The sequence below is a fragment of the Podarcis melisellensis genome (genome assembly GCF_964234715.1).
Source record: "Podarcis melisellensis genome assembly, chromosome: 1".
Lineage (NCBI taxonomy): Eukaryota > Metazoa > Chordata > Lepidosauria > Squamata > Lacertidae > Podarcis > Podarcis melisellensis.
This window is the reverse complement of record NC_138528.1, coordinates 80165212-80183617: the sequence shown is the minus strand read 5'-3', so window position 1 is coordinate 80183617 and position 18406 is coordinate 80165212. Positions and strand designations below refer to the sequence as shown.

Here is an 18406-nt window from a genome sequence, read left to right as displayed (position 1 = left end):
CTGGACAGGAGAAGTAAATAAGCAGGTCTTCGGGAGATTGTAATAGGAACATCGGGACACTAGAGGGAACTCCAGTGTAACAGACAGTGAGAAAAGGGTCTGGTGATGCAAACAGAAAGAAAACAGAAAGCCAAAAAGGTGTTCATCATCTCCGTGATAAGATAGGTGTCTGCATCCTATCCCTATAGAATGGGATATATTGCAGCCTTACTCCCAGTTCTCAATGGCAGAAGAGTCACAGGTTGTGCTCCGAGGGTTTCAGAAAAGTAAACTCTCACATGCACACTATTGCATTCCTACTTTTTTTTAAAGAGATTGGTTCCATTTTACAGCTGAGGAACAGTGAGACAAAATAATAATCAGTGCATTCATTGAATTCTTCAGCAGAAATAATAGTTAACTAATTGAGCGTTTCTGAACAGCTGAGCTTAAGAATAAACTAAAAGTTCCAGCACTTCTCTCATGAGAAGTTAAATACTGACTTCACCTCCATTGCTAGCAAATTACAAAGAAGTAATTTGAAGCTTCTGGCGCTCTTTCCCGCACCAAAATACATGCCTGCACCACAGTGGAGGCTGCAGTGGTTTTGTAGCGATGGCTATATACCACCCCACTCCTTCTGTTAGTGAAATATTATGTACTATATGTACATATGTACTATACATTTAACACAGTATTATAGCACTGTAACAGTCTTGGCTTACCCCCAAGAGTACGGTGGTACCTCAGTTTTCAAACGTAATCCATTCCAGAAGACAGTTTGACTGCAATTTTCATTCAGAAAATTGAAAAAAAAAACTCAGCGGAAGCTGTTTGACTTCCAAGGCTTGTTCGAATACGGAAGCAATTACTTCTGGGTTTTCAGCGTTCAAAAACTGAAACGTTCAGCTTCTGAGACACCCTAAAATCGAGGTACCACTAGATGAGGAAGTTTTGTTTGTTAAAGGTGCTGAAAGTTGTTAGGAGATCCCTATTCCCCTTACAGAGCTACAATTTCCAGTGTGGTTTAACAGTCCATCACTTTTCGCAGGGAACTCTGGAATCTCATACCCTCTAACATTTCTCTGATGAAAATAGGGACATCCTAAGGAAAAGCAGGACATTCTGGGATCCAATCAGAAACTGGGACAGCTTCTGTAAATCTGGGACTGTCCCTGGAAAATAGGGAGACTTGGAGGGTCTGGAATCTAGCTCTGTGGGGGGAAATGAGGGTACTGAGAGTTGTTCGGAGACCCCTATTTCCCTCAGTACTAGAGCTACTATAAGGGAAGTAGGGGTCTCCGCATAACTTTCAGCACTCTCAGCAAACTACAGTCCTCAGGATTCTTTAGAAGCCATGACTGTCAAGTGGTACAGTAATTCTTCAAACGCATGGTGTGGAAGTGTCCTAGGACTAAAAGACAGGATTTAAGAGATTCACTTAGATCCACGGTAGTCCAAAATGAGCATTTTGTACAAGTTTGGAAGATCTCTCTGGTGGGAGGTGAAAAGGAACATCTGAGATTAAACAAATCACACACACAGTCTCAATGCAGAATACAAAGGCAAGCCAAGACGGAAGACAGAAAGTTATTTTGGAGTTCCTTGGCAGGAGCGAGGAGAATATCTGAAATGGAAAAAGTCCAGAGTACAGTAATCAACAGTGAAATGAGACAAAAGGAAGGAAAGGGGACGAGTCAGAGTCTGGTGCTGTGTAAACACCCCTTTCACACACTATTGCTTTCACTTCTCACTGCTTCCTGGTGATACCTGAGACACACACTGTGCGGCTGAGGACGATCAGATCAAGGAGTGTAACGTAAGTACTTTTGGACAAAGTTAATTAAATTGATTTGGGGACAGTATTTTATTTGATCCAGGCCTCAACTGGGAAAAGCCTGAAAGAATAAAATGGTTCTGCTGAACATGGGTAGAGAGTTTCCCCCTCATGAGCCCCAACAAGGAACAGAAGGCAATTTATTTATCCCTGCCACAGTGTGTGGAAGTCTTTTCTTTGGAAAATTAAGGCCTGGGCAAGCTTCTCCCCCTCCTCTCTCTCAAGCATCTCAGCTTAGAGAGGAATAGCAGCCACAACCACACCATACATTTAAAATTCTAGCTTTGTGAGGGGTTTCCTAACAAGTCTCAACATCCTTAACAGCTCCAAATTTAGGATGGTATGGTATGGGTGGTTCCCCTGCACAGGGTGTCAAGCTAAAGAGAATAATAATAATAATAATAATAATAATAATATCTTTATTTATATGGATACCAGCTGAGAATATCCATAAAAAACAACTGTACCAAAATTGATAATTGTGAAAATAAGATATATTGGGGCGGGGGGCATTTTTTGTCCTCATTCAGGGCTCCATATTACCAAACTCCACCCCTGCCTTTAACAAATTATACTTTCCAGGACTCTTTGGAGTAAACCACGATTATTAAAGTGATATAAGTAGTGCTTTTTTTCAAGAAAAATAGGTGCCAGGACTCATCATGAAGTTCTTACAGTAAGTCACCGGAGAAGTGCCGGAAGTGTGCTCTGGTGTGCCCTGGCTGAAAAAAAGCACCGGATATAAGAGTGCTTTGAATATATGAAGTGGATGTTGCATCAGAAAAAGCCTTGAGCTAGATTGTTCCGAGACCATTTCTGATGTCACTTGTTCATTCCATAATCTAACTAAGAGATACTTACTAAGACAAAGGTTCTTTCTGAGGGTTTCAGTAATGTTAGCTAGGGGTTAAAAGCATTCCCTTTTGAAAGGAATACAAAACTGTAGGGCTGAATCTCAGGGCTAAGATCCAGCTCTCCAAGGGCCCCCCAAATGATCACCTGGAGAGTAGCAGATTATGGAGGCAGAGGCACAGAGACCCAGCGTCATGACTGTCATGGGCATGCCAGCGGATACTGCATTTACCCTTTTTTCGTTTTAAAACAACATTTATTATCCAGGCATGTCTACGGTTACAGAAGTTCATTTTACTATTTTTACTTTTAAAACAAACAATCCTTTCCTACAAAGCATGTTCTCCCTCATGGAGAGCACGTGTTGCGGTGGGGTCTGCCAAGCCACCCCTCTGTTGCCAGGCAGGGTCTCTAAAGATGGCCTGGGGCAACGATTGGGTTGCTGGGTTAAAAGTTATGTTGCAATTTTGGTGGGAGGGGTAAGATGTTTAAATACTCTGCACGCAGCCTGGAGCTTTCTCTTTGCTGCGTGCAACGGATCACCCGCCTACCTGCCCTAAAGTAAGGGATTGTTGCATTGACCTTGCTATGCCTGTCATGGGGTCGTCTGACGTTGGGGCAGGGGCCTGGTAGGAATTTTGTCCATCTGGCTGATTGGCTGGGCCATTTGGTTTTTGCCTACTGCATAGCAAATTGTCACAACTTCTAAGGTTGCGGATAGGCATTGGTTAAAAATTGGTGCAGGAGGGGTTAGGATAGGCTGTGCCTGCCCCTCCATGGTTGCTGCAGAAAGGGAATTCCGTTAAAGGAATCCTGGGGCTTGCCATCTTTTTGTCCAATCCCTGGAATGGGACTAGGGCCGGCAAGCCTTCGGGGAGCATGCGGATGAGAATTGAGGGTCTGTGACTCAGCTCCATTTCTCCCCGACTTGCTTTCCCCCGCACTGTCTTTCGGTGGTGCCCGGAAGTCAGTTCTGTCCCCAGGCGGGGGGACAGAAAGTCTTAACCAATGCCTAAACAACCACTCACGGTTTTGTATTTAAATTAAGTTGCGGCCAAAATTATGCCAAAAACCTTAAACAAAAATTAAGTGTGCGTTGTGACTTATTTGGGGGGTGGCTTGGGGACCTCGACACGCAACAACATGGTTTGCATATTCCCAAATAAGCATATGCAGCACCAGGGCAGCAGAATCAAATGCCATTTTACTTGTGTTGCCTTTCTTGTACTATGTGTTTTTAAAAAAATTATACAACTGCACATGTTGAGAGTATTTCTTCTTTAACAGGGTTGGTCAAATGTATTTGTGTGGAGGGGGGTTGTGTTAACTTATCAGGCATGTGGAAGCAGTTGTAAAGCATGGAATGGATGTTGGGGAGGGGGACATGTTAATTGTGTCATTCCCCTCCCTAAATTTTCTGAATTTACAAGGGAAACAAGTGGCAGAGAGCCTGGTTTTTCATTCCCCCCCCCCTAGTTCCACCTCTCAAAGTACAACTGGGTAAGTATCCTTAGGCCATGTGGATTACATGTTACAATTATTATATTTAGGATTATTGTTCTACAATTTAGAATGCTTCTATCCCGGTTTATAGCACAGAGGCTTTCAGAGCAGCTTATGGATGAATCTCAGAAGAAAACCACACTCAAATCTACTACAGGAGCAGAACTCACATAGTGTACCTGCCTTTTTCCTTGGTGCCATACCAGGCAGCAGATCCCACCAAAATATTCTGAGATAAAGGCGTAGGATTGAGCCCCTGATGAGGGCTCTTCCCTTCCTTTCCTAACAATTCATAAGAGCTGCATTATAAACTAAAGAATGCAGTTAACAAACAAATTCGGTCTCTTCCTATTCAAACTCTTCCTGTTAGAAACTTTCATAATGTCAGTTCTGCCACCAACCTCAACACAGTCATCAAGACTAAGATCAAAGTTCACAGTGGCAATGCAAATTCTGGTTATAACCATGTTTTAAAAGCAATATTTCCTTCCCTGCCCACGCCACTGGAAGGAGCAAGAAACACTTTACTGATAAGTTACATAAAGCTATTGCATGCCCCTTAGAGGTCTGTGTGGGCACCAGCATGCCTAATAAAAATTTAAATGAGTCAAGAGAGAGCTAGATTAGGTCAAGAATAATGCTGATCTCTCCTTTCCTTCCGTTTCTACCAAATAGAATCTGGTATAGTTGGTGCACAGCACTATTTTTCTAGAAAAAGAGGTGCTGGAACTCACGATGAACGCCCCTCCTTGTTCTCTTATAATGGCAATGGCACCCACCTGAGAGGTGTACACAACCCAAAAGGAACCTAGCAGAAACTGTTCTCTGCTCTTTATGTTTGTCTGGCACAGTCTGTGGTCCCAAAATGCAAATTACAGGTTTAGTGTATGTCCCGTGTTACCATATCCTGAATCAAGCTCTGCCCTCTGCAATTCACCGCCACCCTGATCCTTCACTTGGATTCACATCATCTGTTGGGCAAGGCAGGTGTTCCCAAGCAACCTGCCATTGGGCTAAGCAGCAGGATCAGGGCACCTCCTCTACCTGCTCCACCAGACAGTACACCAATGGTAATGGCTGGCCTGGGTCCCACAGCCAAGCAGAGGCATGAGATAGATTAGTCCAGGAGGGGGACATCTGATCCAGTGGTAGGTGCCCACTGATATTCCTGCCTGCTCTGATTTGTGATGAAAAGTGAAGCGTTTAAGCTGCTCTTAAAATAAACCCACAGTGATTAGGGAGCTGGGGCTCCAAGGGCCCAGATCACGTTCATAACCCGAGGTTCCACTGTATTTGCCCAAATCTGAGCGGTTATTTTTTAAAAAATTGTATGTTTGGTTTGTTTGTTTGTCTTTTTGCAGATAATGGCTAATAGAACTGTGGTGCTGATTCCCCAAACTAATGCCAGTGTTATCCAAGCAGGCCAGGGAATCCTTGGTACTGTTACCCTACCACCAGGGACAGTTCAATACATACAATATGCAGGTCAGCAGGTTGGAAGCCCCAACAACCAACCTCAAACAGGGTGGATGGAGAAACTTGTCAAAGTGGAGGCCAAGACTCTGGGGGTAAGTGTATTTGAGATCTGCCAACATGGAGGTCCAATGAATTAAATGAATATTGCATATGATTGCACTGTTGCTCCCTGGCAGGGGGGTGAGGAAGAAAACCAGTTTGGCTTGCGTTTTCCCTGGAAACCAACCAAATTTGCACTTCCCAAAACAATAGGCAGACTAAAATGCAGTTCTCTGAATTTTGTGATACAGTTCTCTAACCAAAGAAACGTACATGTTAGGGGAACAGGTTCTGCAGATGCATATATTAATTAAAATGTCATACAGAAATGTGTTATAGTAAAGGAAATGGCTTGTAAAATATGGAGGGGGGTATGCTATGCCTACTACTTGCATGGAGAGGGAGCAAAGTCCAATTTACTAGCAGGCTCAAGGGGGGGGCACCTGGGTGAGCATCATGAGGTGAGGAGAATGTGTTTCAGTTCTGAATTTACCAAAGGGAAATTGATGTGCTGTTTTGTGCATTTTGTTCCTACAGGCCATCCAGATCTTAATTGGTTTGATACACATTGGCTTTGGGAGTGTCTCAGCTGTTCTTTGTACCTGGCTGTTGACTCTTGCTACTCTTGGAGGTTACCCATTCTGGGGTGGACTATTTGTAAGCAGAATATTATTTGCCTTTTGAGTGACAGTGTGTATCAGTGCCTATGATTTTGAATTTAGACTTTGCAGATCTGCATCCAAATCCCTGTTCAGGTGGGGACTCCTTGTGTGTGGAGAACAGGCGACTGGTAACAGAATAGTTGTGTCATTAAGAAGGCTTTCCCTGAAGTACACTCTATTCATTTTAAGGATTTGTAATTGTAGAAAAATAATGCTTCTCTTCCTAGAAGGATAAACTAGTGAACTTCAAGAGAGAAAAGGTTCTGTTATCTTATATAACCCAGTTTTTTACATTAGAGAGCATGTTTTTGAAATTTCTAAATGAACTTCAGTCAAATGTGTCTTTTTCCTTGTTTTGTTCAGTTCATTATTTCTGGAACCTTGTCAGTGTTAGCTGAGAAATATGGAACTCCCTGTCAGGTAAGAGAGAAATAAATGTGAGTTTTAATCTCTTCTATGATCCAGGAGGGACGCGGGTGGCGCTGTGGGTAAAACCTCAGTGCCTAGGACTTGCCGATCGTATGGTCAGCGGTTCAAATCCCCGCAGTGGGGTGAGCTCCCGTCGTTCGGTCCCAGCTCCTGCCCACCTAGCAGTTCAAAAGCACCCTTAAGTGCAAGTAAGATAAATAGGTACCACTTTCTAGCGGGAAGGTAAATGGCGATTTCCGTGTGCTGCGCTGGTGCAGGCTCGCCAGAGCAGCTTCGTCACGCTGGCCACGTGACCCGGAAGTGTCTTCGGACAGCGCTGGCCCCCGGCCTCTTAAGCGAGATGGGCGCGCAACCCCAGAGTCGGTCATGACTGGCCTGTACGGGCAGGGGTACCTTTACCTTTACCTTTACTATGATCCAGGAAATGCCAGTTAATGTGTTTCCTTCTTATTACAAATCCAAGGCCGTATTGACAGCTTCCTCTGTAGATTCATTTATTGTAAGCCCAAGTTCTGAAACAAGGAGCCTCCATCAAGTCCCACCCTCTGTTCCCATAAACATCCATCTTGACCAGACCAGCCTTTGTCTGAAATGAGGACCCTCTTTGGCCAATGGAGAATGCAGAGGCAGCCTTGAGTCTGCCAACTGGACCTCTTGCCCTTCTTTCAGGACTCTAGCAAGGAACTGTGCATTCGCTGTGCCCCTTCTGATATTCCTCACTGGCATATGCAAATTCTATCCATTTATGTGAAAAGCAAAAGAAATTACAACCATTTTTAGATTCCCCACTATAGGCCATGGGGGCAAAACAGGTTTGGATTTCACTAATCAGAATAATAAATCAAATCGGAATGGCCCACAGCAGGCCTGAAACAGCTACTTCCAAACACAACAGAACTTGCCATAGTTGCTGAGGCTGATGGGAATTGGAGTCTGAAAACATTAGGAGGGTGCCAGCTTTGTGAAGGTTGATTGCTCAACAAACTAAAAATTATTTTTCTGTAAGGGAAATACTGCCCCCCCCCCGATTCAACACAGGAATTGTGTTGACATTTAATTCATATTAAGAACTCAATAGATGAACATTCCTGAACAACTACTTTCCTTTCCTTTAAACATCAAAATAGGTAGAACAATCCATAGTATGACGCATGTTATATACGTATAATGTATACAACAAAAATGACACAATTTGAAGGAGCTCAGTAACTAACATGGAATTGTTTTATGGAGGTTACCTTAATTCAAAATATTGCCAGAACTGCTAGACGCTCTCCCACAGAAGAGTCAAGATAGGCAGCTTCATGTTCTTATCAGATAATTTAACTTTAAGGTAACCTTGTGTTATGAGTCTGTAGGGTTCCTGGGCTCTTCTTCTAATTGTTGAGGTTAGTAAATGTTAACATTTATCACTACTTAGAATATTGAAATGGAATGTCAGGAGCTGGATTTAGGAAAGTGTTAAAATACAGGCCAAACCAGTTTTCGCCTGACCAGAAACCTGCCTGGCAGAGGAACTATCAAGAGGGAAAAAGGAAGGAAATGGCTGGGCTGTTAAGCAAATAAAGGACAGGTAGACAGGCCAGTAACAAAGCAGAAATTCTGTACCAGCAGGCAAATAGGGAAATCCCCTCCCCGAGCTGGGTGAGTAAAGAGACACAGCCTTGGGAGAGCAGTTTTGGGGAGGATTGCATTTTTCCTGTTGTAAGCGGGAGGAAAAAATAGTTGTATTTTGCAAACACAGCAAGCTGAAGAGACGGGGAGTCAAAGCACTATGTCAGTGTGAATCCAAGGTGGTAGTCATGGGAGAAATGAGACTGATTTGCAGTGTAATCCTAGAAGCTTCTCCGTTGCAGGCTCAGGTTGTGTATATGTACATGTAATTAAACTATATATCATAAAGACATCACAGTCTCCGCTGTGCCTCATTTCTAAATGAAACACGAACACAGGTATTTCAGGTAAGCACCTGGACGCCTGGAATCCCACACTGCGTGGAGACTGGGGTGGCGTGTAACACTATACAGTGGTACCTCAGGTTACATACGCTTCAGGTTACAGACTCCACTAACCCAGAAATAGTGCTTCAGGTTAAGAACTTTGCTTCAGGATGAGAACAGAAATCGTGCTCCAGCAGCGTGGCAGCAGCAGGAGGCCCCATTAGCTAAAGTGGTGCTTCAGGTTAAGAACAGTTTCAGGTTAAGAACGGACCTCCGGAATGAATTAAGTACTTAACCCGAGGTACCACTGTACTTGCTTTGTACTTTTTGGAGCCTGAAAATGACATTCTTTGTTTCTTTCAGGTGCGAAGCAGCGTAGGAATGAATATCACAAGTGCTGTAATGGCATTAGTTGGCATCATTCTTTATTTGGTAGAGCTGTCTGTAGGTCCTTTTCGTTATTATCCATATTATTATGAGACTGGGGAAAGGTATTATTGGGCAAAGGTAAGTGAAAAGAACGCTATGCAGAACTTTGGCCTTTGGACTAATCAGTGTATGTGAGAAACAACTTATGTGAACCCGATGGAACTTCCCCTTCCTCTCCTCTCCCCGTGTGCCCCCCCTCCAAATCTGCAGGTGAGGAGTGAGAGGAAGAAGAAGGGGGAGATGTTCTGTTGTACTCACAGAAGTTGTCCCATGACTGCAATGATTCAATTTTATGTTTTTATGGGCAGCATCCGGAAAGAGGGAGAAATCCCAATCGCCATCAGTTTTGCTTTCTGTTTTCAACACATCACTTCTCACTGCTAAAGAGACTAGCCACTATTTAGTTTAAAAGGTAGCTTGCCTCTTCAGCAGTGAAAGTAGCAAGCATAGCTGAAGCTTTCCACATGGTTCTCCTACCCACCCAGGTCCCTTCTTTGCATTTTGGTTTGTAGCTTTGGAAACCCAGCATTCTGGCAGGCTCTGAAGCCTGGACAGAAATGCCTGACCATTTGGTCTTAAGCTGTTCTTTCTCCATAGCTTGCTACAGTTTGTTCTCTTTCAAAAACAGATGAATACCCACTAGGCATCAGTTCTTCTACTTTAAGGCCTCCTCCATCATGTAGATGGAGCTACATGACTCAGCCTGTGGACAATGTGGTCACAGGCTCTGATTTTGCCTGCCATTTGGAATGGTACGCCAGATTTAAAGTTTTTATTGGTCCTGCTTTACTTTTAAAAACATTTTTTACCTTCAAAGTTTTTGGGATGGCAGATTTTCTAGAATTCTTGTTCAAGGCAGCTTTTGGAACTGGTAGTCAGTGTGGCCTTTTACAGCAGTTGTTAGTGCTGTGTTTAAAAACACACCTCTGCTTAAAAACCTCCAGTGAAGGTTTATTAGTGCTACTATTATTACTGCTCCGTGCTTGCTACTTACCTGTGCAAACATCTTTCCACTAAGCAGTCATTCTGTTACTGGAAAAATTACATATCCCCAATACTAGCACTGTAATATTTTTGTCCCTGAGAAAATGCTATTTATCCTTAGAGCTAGTGCATCCATTCCGTCATGCTCCTTCTGGGGTAGTTTGTCCACCTTTAGTCTCCACCCTGCACTCAGCTCTCACCTGTGGCTCCTAGAAGCTTTCAGCATGCGACGGCAGCCACATGCCAGAAAATGGCTTCGATTGGCCAGTTAAACCAGGTGATGGCAGCCGATGGGTCTTAAACCCTTGGTGAGTTAAGGACTTCCCCTGCAAGCGAAGACAGGCTCTGGTGAATTGAGCGGATAAGACCAGTAGCAGATCCAACAGTCAAGAAGGTGGTTTCTGCACATGCTGTAGAGGGAAGTGAGCTCATCAGCCTGGGAAGGTAGCCCATCTAGGAGAAGAGAAACTGATCCTAAACCTCTGCTGCCTTGCAGGATATATTCAGGAGAAGACAATGCTAAGGAGCAAATGCTACATAAATCCAGAGTGCAGTCTAAGATGGCTGGGTGGTGCTTTATATGCTTCTTTCCAGCAACTCCTGCAGCCCAACTGGTGCCAAACGTATTGCTCTGCTTTCCTTTGGACCACATGAGCGAGGCCAAGAGGGGGCGGGGTCATGTCATCTGGGCAGCCCAGGACCTTCCTGCACACTGCCCAGGCTTGCACCTTGGGGAGGTCACTTTGGTGCTGATAGCGCAGTGGTCTGTCTTCACCCCCAGAGACACACTCCATTGTCTCTTGATGCCAACAACAACTTGCAGTTGGGAAATGCCATTTGGAATATGGCTATGCAGTTGCCATGGGCTCCCATTAGATAATGTGGCGTCATTGTACATGAAAGGCAGAACGTCTCGCTCTGCCTCTTCCTTGAGCTGGGGAGTGAAGAGAAGGTGTCTTGTTTCAAAAAGGGAAGGGATGCAAACAACAACAAAATCAGACATGGGATTTTTCCAGCTCCAGTTTCTTACATGTTCTGAATGTTCACCCTCGGTGCTGAGTTCTGACGTTGTTTGAAATCAGAAACGCCAGCATAATGACTTGAGTCACTATATTATAAACAAAAGAAATTCCCTTTTGAGGAGGCAAGATTAATTTGTCATGAAAGCTGACAAAGCAAATAAGACCAAGGGGTGGTGTTCATTTCAGAGCAGACTTTGGAGTGCCAAAATACCTTTAATTCATGCATAAATGCACTGACATTTCTGCTCCTTAGGATTCTTCCCAGTTGCTGCTTTTCCTTCACAAGGATGTGTTGCGAATGACATAGGAGGGTTAACAAAGAGGGTATTTTTGGATGTGAGACTCAAATTGGCTCTTCCTTTGTCTGGTCTCATACAAATGTAAACCCAACTAACGAGAATGTGCACAGGGTTGTTCTTTTGCAGATATCCCATAATAGAGACTTTAAATGAGGCTCAAATGACCATGTTTAGAGTTGTATGAGGGCATTCCAGGTTCCACTGCCTACCAAACAGTGTCAGTCCTGGGTTGGTAGCCCTGCTTTGGGATGCTGCAAAACACAAACATGCTATGAGGGTCTTTGCCCAGGTTCAAATTCACCAGGGGTGAAACTAGGTTTTATTTCACCCAGGTCAAAGACCCAGCACATTTGCGTACACACACACAGAGGCTGGGAGCCTCAATGGCGCCCTTTTGGAGACTTCATCCTGAGGGGGGGACCAGCTAACCCTCCTTTTGTAGCTACGGCACTGTACTCTCTATCCTTGGTTTTACAATTGTACGTTTCAAGAGGTATTTGTATGTGAAGCAAACACTTTAATCAAATTATTCAAAATCAACACCATTACCAGCAGATTTTCCTAGGCTGATTTCCAGAAGGTTACATAGAAGATGGAGACCAAGACACTTTTTAATGTTGCAACTTAACTTAATTGGCAGTACTTTGAACTGTATATGATAAATGACTTTCTACCCGCTTCTGTGCTCCACAGGCTGTAAGTACTGGGCTTGCCGTTATTCTCCTCTTGTTCAGCATTCTGGAGTTCTGCATCGCGGTCTCATTAGCACATTTTGGGTGCCAGTTAACCTGCTGTTCCAATGACCCGGTAAGCATTTGATACCTTGCTTAAAGTTTAAGCAGATCTTGTTGAGAGGTTTGGAGAGGATTATTCCTTTAAAGATTATGTTTCCACCCCCCACCCCCCCGTCTCCAAAGAGCCACCCACCACTTCCACATATATCCTCACAACAACCCTGGAAGGTAGTTCAAGGTGAAAGTGAGTGACTGGCGAGCTTCATAACCCAGGAAGCTTCATAACCAACAACTTTACCAGCCATTTTTTGCCCAGAGAACCTACAGGTCTTTGCCACTACTTTATCACTGTTATAAAAAGTGTTAGAGTGTGTGGAATATTTTCCTTGAACACATGAAACAATACAACGAAGAAAAAGTACACCCTGTTACTGAGGACTTCTCTCATGAGTAAACTTGCACAGATAGATGTACATACCTGGAGTCTATTGCTGTGAATCCAGTGCTGATCATAAACACTCCTTTAAGAGGAAACACGAACCCAAAACAAATAACCCAGTTTATCTCTAAACTCGGCTGAGAGGGCAGGAATCTTTTTAAAGAAGGAAGTCCCAGGCATTTTTGTGTTCATTTACGCCCTTGCCCCTGCCACCCCACCAGCACCATCCTGCTCTTGCCTGCATGGCATGGGGTGGCCACAAAGCACCAGCTGTGGCACCTGCAGAACGCTTGTGTCAGCGCCGACTTCTGGTAAGATCTTGCCGAAGTCTGGCACCCTTATCTCAGAACATCCAGACGTGGGGGATGTGCTCCTCAAGACATGAGCCCAAGCACTGTGTGATTAAGCCCACTGTTCACATTACACCAACATGCAGCGGTACACTACAGTATGCAGTAGTAGAATATGGGGACAAAGGCTTTATTCCTTATCCCAGTTTGCCTAGGCAGGATTTACCTGTCATGTAAACTTTTAGAGCAAAACAGAAGGATTTGGAGAACTGCAGAGCAGGAAGTGCAGTTGCAAATTGATAATCTGCCAGCACCAGCACTTTTCCGATATTTTAACACTGACCCTCACACAATCAGAATTGCTCGCTGGCACTGCCCCTTCTGTGATGTTCTCGCCCTCATTCATGATGATGACCAGAGTGGTGGCGGCCCCTGAATGCTGCCAGGATGGCGATTATTACAATGGTGATGACGTGGCATGTGTCTTCTTCTGATGAATTACTCTTCTGTTATACAGGCAATGGTTTATATTCCCTACACTGTTGATACAGCTCCCACTGAAGGCAATTGTGTTCCTCCTCCTCCTCCTCCAGCTTCTGCTCCTCCTCCAGCTTACAGTACTGTGGATTCTTTCCCCAAGAATGAGTGAAGAATCTAAAGGAGAAGCTGTATATGGAAGATGCTACTAAAGGAGTGAAATTAATACTCATTTGCTTTTCTGTATTTTTTGGCACATATATCCATTTTTAATAAAATGTTATTAGAATTTAGAAAGAGGAATGCAAAGATTATTATCAAATATCTTTTTAAAAAAATCAAAACTAAAATGTTAATCTTGATGAAAACACAAACCCAAAGGAAAAGAAGTGGAAAGGGGGGTAAGAAGAGAGGGGTGGGAAAAGAATTGAAAGAGAAAAAATAGAGTTAAGAAAATAAAGAACTTCTGATTCTTCGTCTATCAGCTCTATATCAACATTATTCAACTCATCCACTTCAATATAACACCCCTCAAAACTACTTTCTATAAACCAACATTATCTTCAGTTCTCAAACCCAAATGTCATTTATTCGTTTTCTTTTTCACGCAAAAAATCTATAAGAGTTTTCCAGTCTTTAGTATATGTTAACAATGACTTTTCTCTGATTAAACATGTCAATTTTGCGCTCTCAGCTAAGTTCAATAATTTTAATAACTATTCCTCTGTTGTTGGTAATTATGAGTTTTTCCATTGTTCATATAAAAGTCTTGCCACCGCAATCATATATTGAAATAAAGGTTCTAGGGGTCTTAGTAGATCAAAACTTAGTCAACAGTGTAATACAGCAACAAAAAAAGGCTAATGCAATTCTAGGCTGCATCAACAGAAGTATAGTGTCCACATCAAGGGGAATAATAGTACCACTCCAATCTGGACTTTTTTAAACAATTGCAAACTAATGTGAGGAACTGAATTTTAAGATTGAAGAAATTAACAACTGAGAGGACCCAAAATTGATATTCTCCCATCCCTAGCAGCAAGGACAAACCCCTTTTTAACCACTAGTCACAGGTATATGCAGCCTTCATATCTGGGTCTCAACCACAAGCTAGCATTTTCGCCAAGAGTTCTGCTATGTAAATCTGTCATCTTAGAGCTTTTGCAATCCTTATCAGATTCTGTGCATCCTAATTCTATCAGGTAGCTGCTTAAAAATATCCTTCTAAAATGGCACATTTAGAGACTGAGGTCTCTAGACCTGCCTTTACAAAAGGCATTGCTAAAAGCATCCTGAATATTAAAAAAATAATAATGGAAAAGCAGCATATTCCTCACATGAGCCTCCCAAGAACAGCTATTGAATTGAAGGCCAGACTTATTTAGGAGGAAGAACAGTTAAATAAGAGAAAGAGCTGCTGAGCTGCTGCTCTCCACCCCACACTGAACAATCACAGCCTCTCTCCTCTAACACAGTTAACATGTAGAAGCAGGGCTTAATATTATTATTTATTTCATTTATTAACTGCTTTCTATTAAGTGAAATTTTGAAGTGGTTTCACAACAGGATGTATAAAAAACAGCCAAAATGATTCCCTACATAAAAACAAGTGTAGCACAAGGACTTTGGGTGAGAGTTACATTAATTAATTGCATATACAAAAATAATGTCTAATCCAATCAAGATACTAACTGATACTTCCACATAGATCAAGGGCCCAGCCCCTCTCTGGTTAGCGGAGTTAAGTGCTGCCTCTAACTCAGTTGACTGCAAATTGTAAAGAACACAAGCATGCTTTTGTGCAGTGTTGGATTTATGTATAAGTTAAACAAGCTATAGCTTAGGGCCCCACTCTCTTGGGGTCTCCCAAAAAACATTTAAAGGAAAAAACCTGGATGTACATTTCTAAAATATAAGATAATAAATAAAATAAAACCCACTGTCAGGGAACTGACATCTAAAGCGCCGCAGGTGCAAAGGCTCCCTGAGGTTGAGAGAGCAGTAGCAGCGGAAGAGGGAACCAGTAGAGGGCGAGCAAGAACTCCAAGGGAAAGTGAGTCGGAGGGATGGCTCAGAGACGCTTCAAGCGAAACCAGTGGGGAGGTCTCAGGACCTCCTATAGGGACACCCACACCTCGACGGAAACTGTCACGCCGAGAGGCCAGACGACGTGTTTCCGTTAAGGAGCTTTTATGTTGGAAACGTTTCCGAAAGCAGCCACTTTCGGATTCTACTAGTGATTGACGCAACCATGCTGGAGGGGCTCCGTCACAGGCAGAGGTTTGAAAACCTGATCAAACTCTGAGGGACTTGCATTTTACGCACAAGCAGCTCATCGTCCCATCACAGCAATCCGAAAGTCACCGAAAGCCAGCTTGTGCAGAGAGAAGCATCATGAGCAACCCAGCCGGAACCGGGGGTGCAGGAGCAGCTGGAGGGGGTCCAAGCCTGGAAGAAAGGTACAGAGCGTTGGAGATCCAGTTGGCGCTGCAAACGGCGAGGCTTGAGGAGAGGAGGGCTCAGGATGCAGAAAAGGGAAAGGAGAAAACCACCCCGCTCGCCAGAAAGGTACCAGGATTGGTGCAGAAATTCGGGGGGGATCCCAGGAACTATCATGCCTTTAGAACAGAGATGCAATACGCTCTAAACTTGCAGTTTGATGACTTCCCCGACGAGGAATCGCGAGTGGCGTATGTGATTGGCCATCTCGAATCCGGGGCGAAAGATTGGGTTAGACCCCTGATGGCAGCGAATAATGAGATCTTAAAGGACACGAGGAAGTTTTTTCGTGCCATGGACCTGATGTTTTCCAGCGATATTGAGCAGGGGGTGGTGCGAAGGCAGTTAATGGCTTGCCAGCAAGGAAGCAGATCTGTCCGTGAGTACTGGACTGAATTTACTATGCTGATTCATAAATTGGGGTGGGACCTATCGGCGGAGCCCATCCAAATGCTTTTCGAAGAGGGGCTTTCTTCAACCGTCAAAGATGAGCTTTCCCGGGGGCCCAGGGCGGAGTCTATGGACCAATTAACCAAATCTGCGCTGGCCATAGGAGCGCGCCAGGAGGCGAGGGCTTTGGAAAGGCGGGAAGGGAAAGGAGACCGTTGGAGGGAGTTCCGCATTCCAGACATTCCAGAGCCATCTTTCCCGCCGGCAGAGCCGATGGAAGTTGGAACAGCGCGGTGAAGGGCGGAAGAAGGAGGGAAAGAGCGCCAAGAGATGTTATCTCTGCCAACAGCCAGGGCACTTTGCCAGAGTCTGCCCACAAAGAAAGGAATGGCAAGGGATGGCAGGAGCTGTTGGGGGAAAGGAAGAGGAAAGCAAGGAGCAAGTAAAAGCCAACGCCTGGCTGCCACCGTCGGGGCACAGCAGCCAGGCCAAAGAGCAATGAAAGTGCCCATGCCAGAACCTCCCAGACCTGCTTTAGTGATAGAGGTGTTACTAGAACTGCCAAACGGACACCCACTAAAGGTCAAGGCGCTTTTGGATTCAGGCAGCTCCTGTAATTTCATGAGTAAGGAGTTTGCAGCTGAGCACCAGATACAGACCATCCCTTTAAGTAACCCCTTGCAGGTGACTACGATTGACGGCAGAGAGCTGTTGGGGGGAGAAGTTAGCCAACAGACTGTCCCGATGATAATGAGAGTGGCAAGGCACACCGAACAGATAGCGTTTAATGTGGCCATCCTGGGAGGAGCGCCCATCATTTTGGGGATGAGCTGGCTGGCGCTACACGATCCGCTAGTGGGCTGGCATCAGAGGGTGGTCTCCTTTGGGTCAGCGCATTGCCTAGAACACTGCAAGGAGGGGAAGGTCTCGGGAGGAGACAGAATCACCCTAGCGGGGATGGAAGTGATGGGCAAAGGGAAGGTGCCCCCGCAATACGCAGATCTGAGCAACGTATTCAGCGAAAGGGAAGCAGACAAACTGCCACCGCATAGACCCTTTGACTGTCAAATCAACCTACTCCCAGGGGCCCAACTCCCAGTAGGCAAGCTGTACGCCATGTCAGACAGGGAGATGCAGGAGCTGAGGGAGTTCATTGACAAAAACTTGAAGCGAGGTTTCATCAGAGAGTCCCGAGCGGTGGGGGGCAGCCCAGTGTTCTTTGTGGACAAAAAGAACACAGACAAACCGAGACTGGTGTGTGACTTCAGGGCCCTCAATGCAGTGTCGGAGCCCCTGGCTTTCCCTATGCCCCGAATTGACGACATTTTGACCAGAGTAAGGAAGGGAAAGATTTTTACAAAACTGGACCTGCGGGGGGCGTACAATCTGATACGCATAAGGAAGGGAGATGAATGGAAGACCACCATGTTTACCCCTTTGGGAGCCTTTGAATACCTCGTTATGCCCTTCGGTCTACAAGGGGGCTCCGCCTGTTTTCAAGCTTTTATAAACCACGTTCTGGGACCTTTGCTCTACAAGAACTGTGTGGCCTTTTTAGACGACGTGTTGGTGTATTCGGAAGATGAGGAACAGCATGTGAGGGACGTTCGAGAAGTGTTGGGCAGGCTGCAAGCCAACCAGCTGTGGGTGAAACTGGAGAAGTGCCAGTTTCATACCAAGGAGGTGGAATTCCTGGGGTACCGCTTGTCAGACAAGGGATTGGCCATGGATCCAGGCAAGGTTCAAGCGGTACTGGAATGGAAGACACCGAAGACCAAGAAGGACGTGCAAAGATTCTTGGGGTTTGGGAACTTTTATCGGAAGTTCATCAAGAACTTTGCCCACTTGACGGCGCCCATCACCGACTGCCTCAGCAGCAAGAAGAAATTTGTTTGGACGGTGGAGGCGGATCGAGCCTTTGAAGAACTGAAAAGGGCTTTCGCCTCGGAAGAACAACTTCTGCATGTGGATTTACAAAAACCCATGAGAGTGGAAACAGATGCATCCGACCGGGCTATAGGGGCGGTCCTTCTTCAACCGGGGAGGAGTGCGTCGGAGTGGAGACCGTGTGCATTCTTCTCGCGGAAACTGAATAAGTCCGAGAGGAATTACACGGTGTATGACAG

At 44.8% G+C, this 18406-nt stretch overlaps 1 protein-coding gene across 3 annotated transcripts; it reads left to right on the top strand.

The window, feature by feature from the left end:
• Positions 1 to 1358: 1358 nt before the first annotated feature.
• Positions 1359 to 13688, top strand: LOC309374884 (membrane-spanning 4-domains subfamily A member 8-like). Of its 3 annotated transcripts, none has more exons than XM_081920108.1 (7): positions 1359 to 1798; positions 5533 to 5739; positions 6224 to 6343; positions 6712 to 6768; positions 9081 to 9224; positions 12145 to 12258; positions 13432 to 13688. In XM_081920108.1, the coding sequence occupies exons 2-7, from the start codon at positions 5536 to 5538 to the stop codon at positions 13561 to 13563; spliced, it is 771 nt and encodes a 256-aa protein (XP_081776234.1). In that variant the 5' UTR covers positions 1359 to 1798; positions 5533 to 5535; the 3' UTR covers positions 13564 to 13688. The 3 variants fall into 3 exon arrangements, with proteins under 3 accessions (XP_081776234.1, XP_081776236.1, XP_081776235.1); XM_081920110.1 differs by lacking the exon at positions 1359 to 1798 and adding an exon at positions 2823 to 2935; XM_081920109.1 differs by lacking the exon at positions 1359 to 1798 and adding an exon at positions 3123 to 3229.
• Positions 13689 to 18406: the final 4718 nt, after the last annotated feature.

Coding starts and splice junctions, on each gene's coding strand:
- LOC309374884 (XM_081920108.1), top strand. CDS start 5,536: ATGGCTAATAGAACTGTGGTGCTGATTCCCCAAACTAATGCCAGTGTT. Junction 6,769..9,080: donor AATATGGAACTCCCTGTCAG/GTAAGAGAGAAA, acceptor TGTTTCTTTCAG/GTGCGAAGCAGCGTAGGAAT. Junction 9,225..12,144: donor AAAGGTATTATTGGGCAAAG/GTAAGTGAAAAG, acceptor TGTGCTCCACAG/GCTGTAAGTACTGGGCTTGC.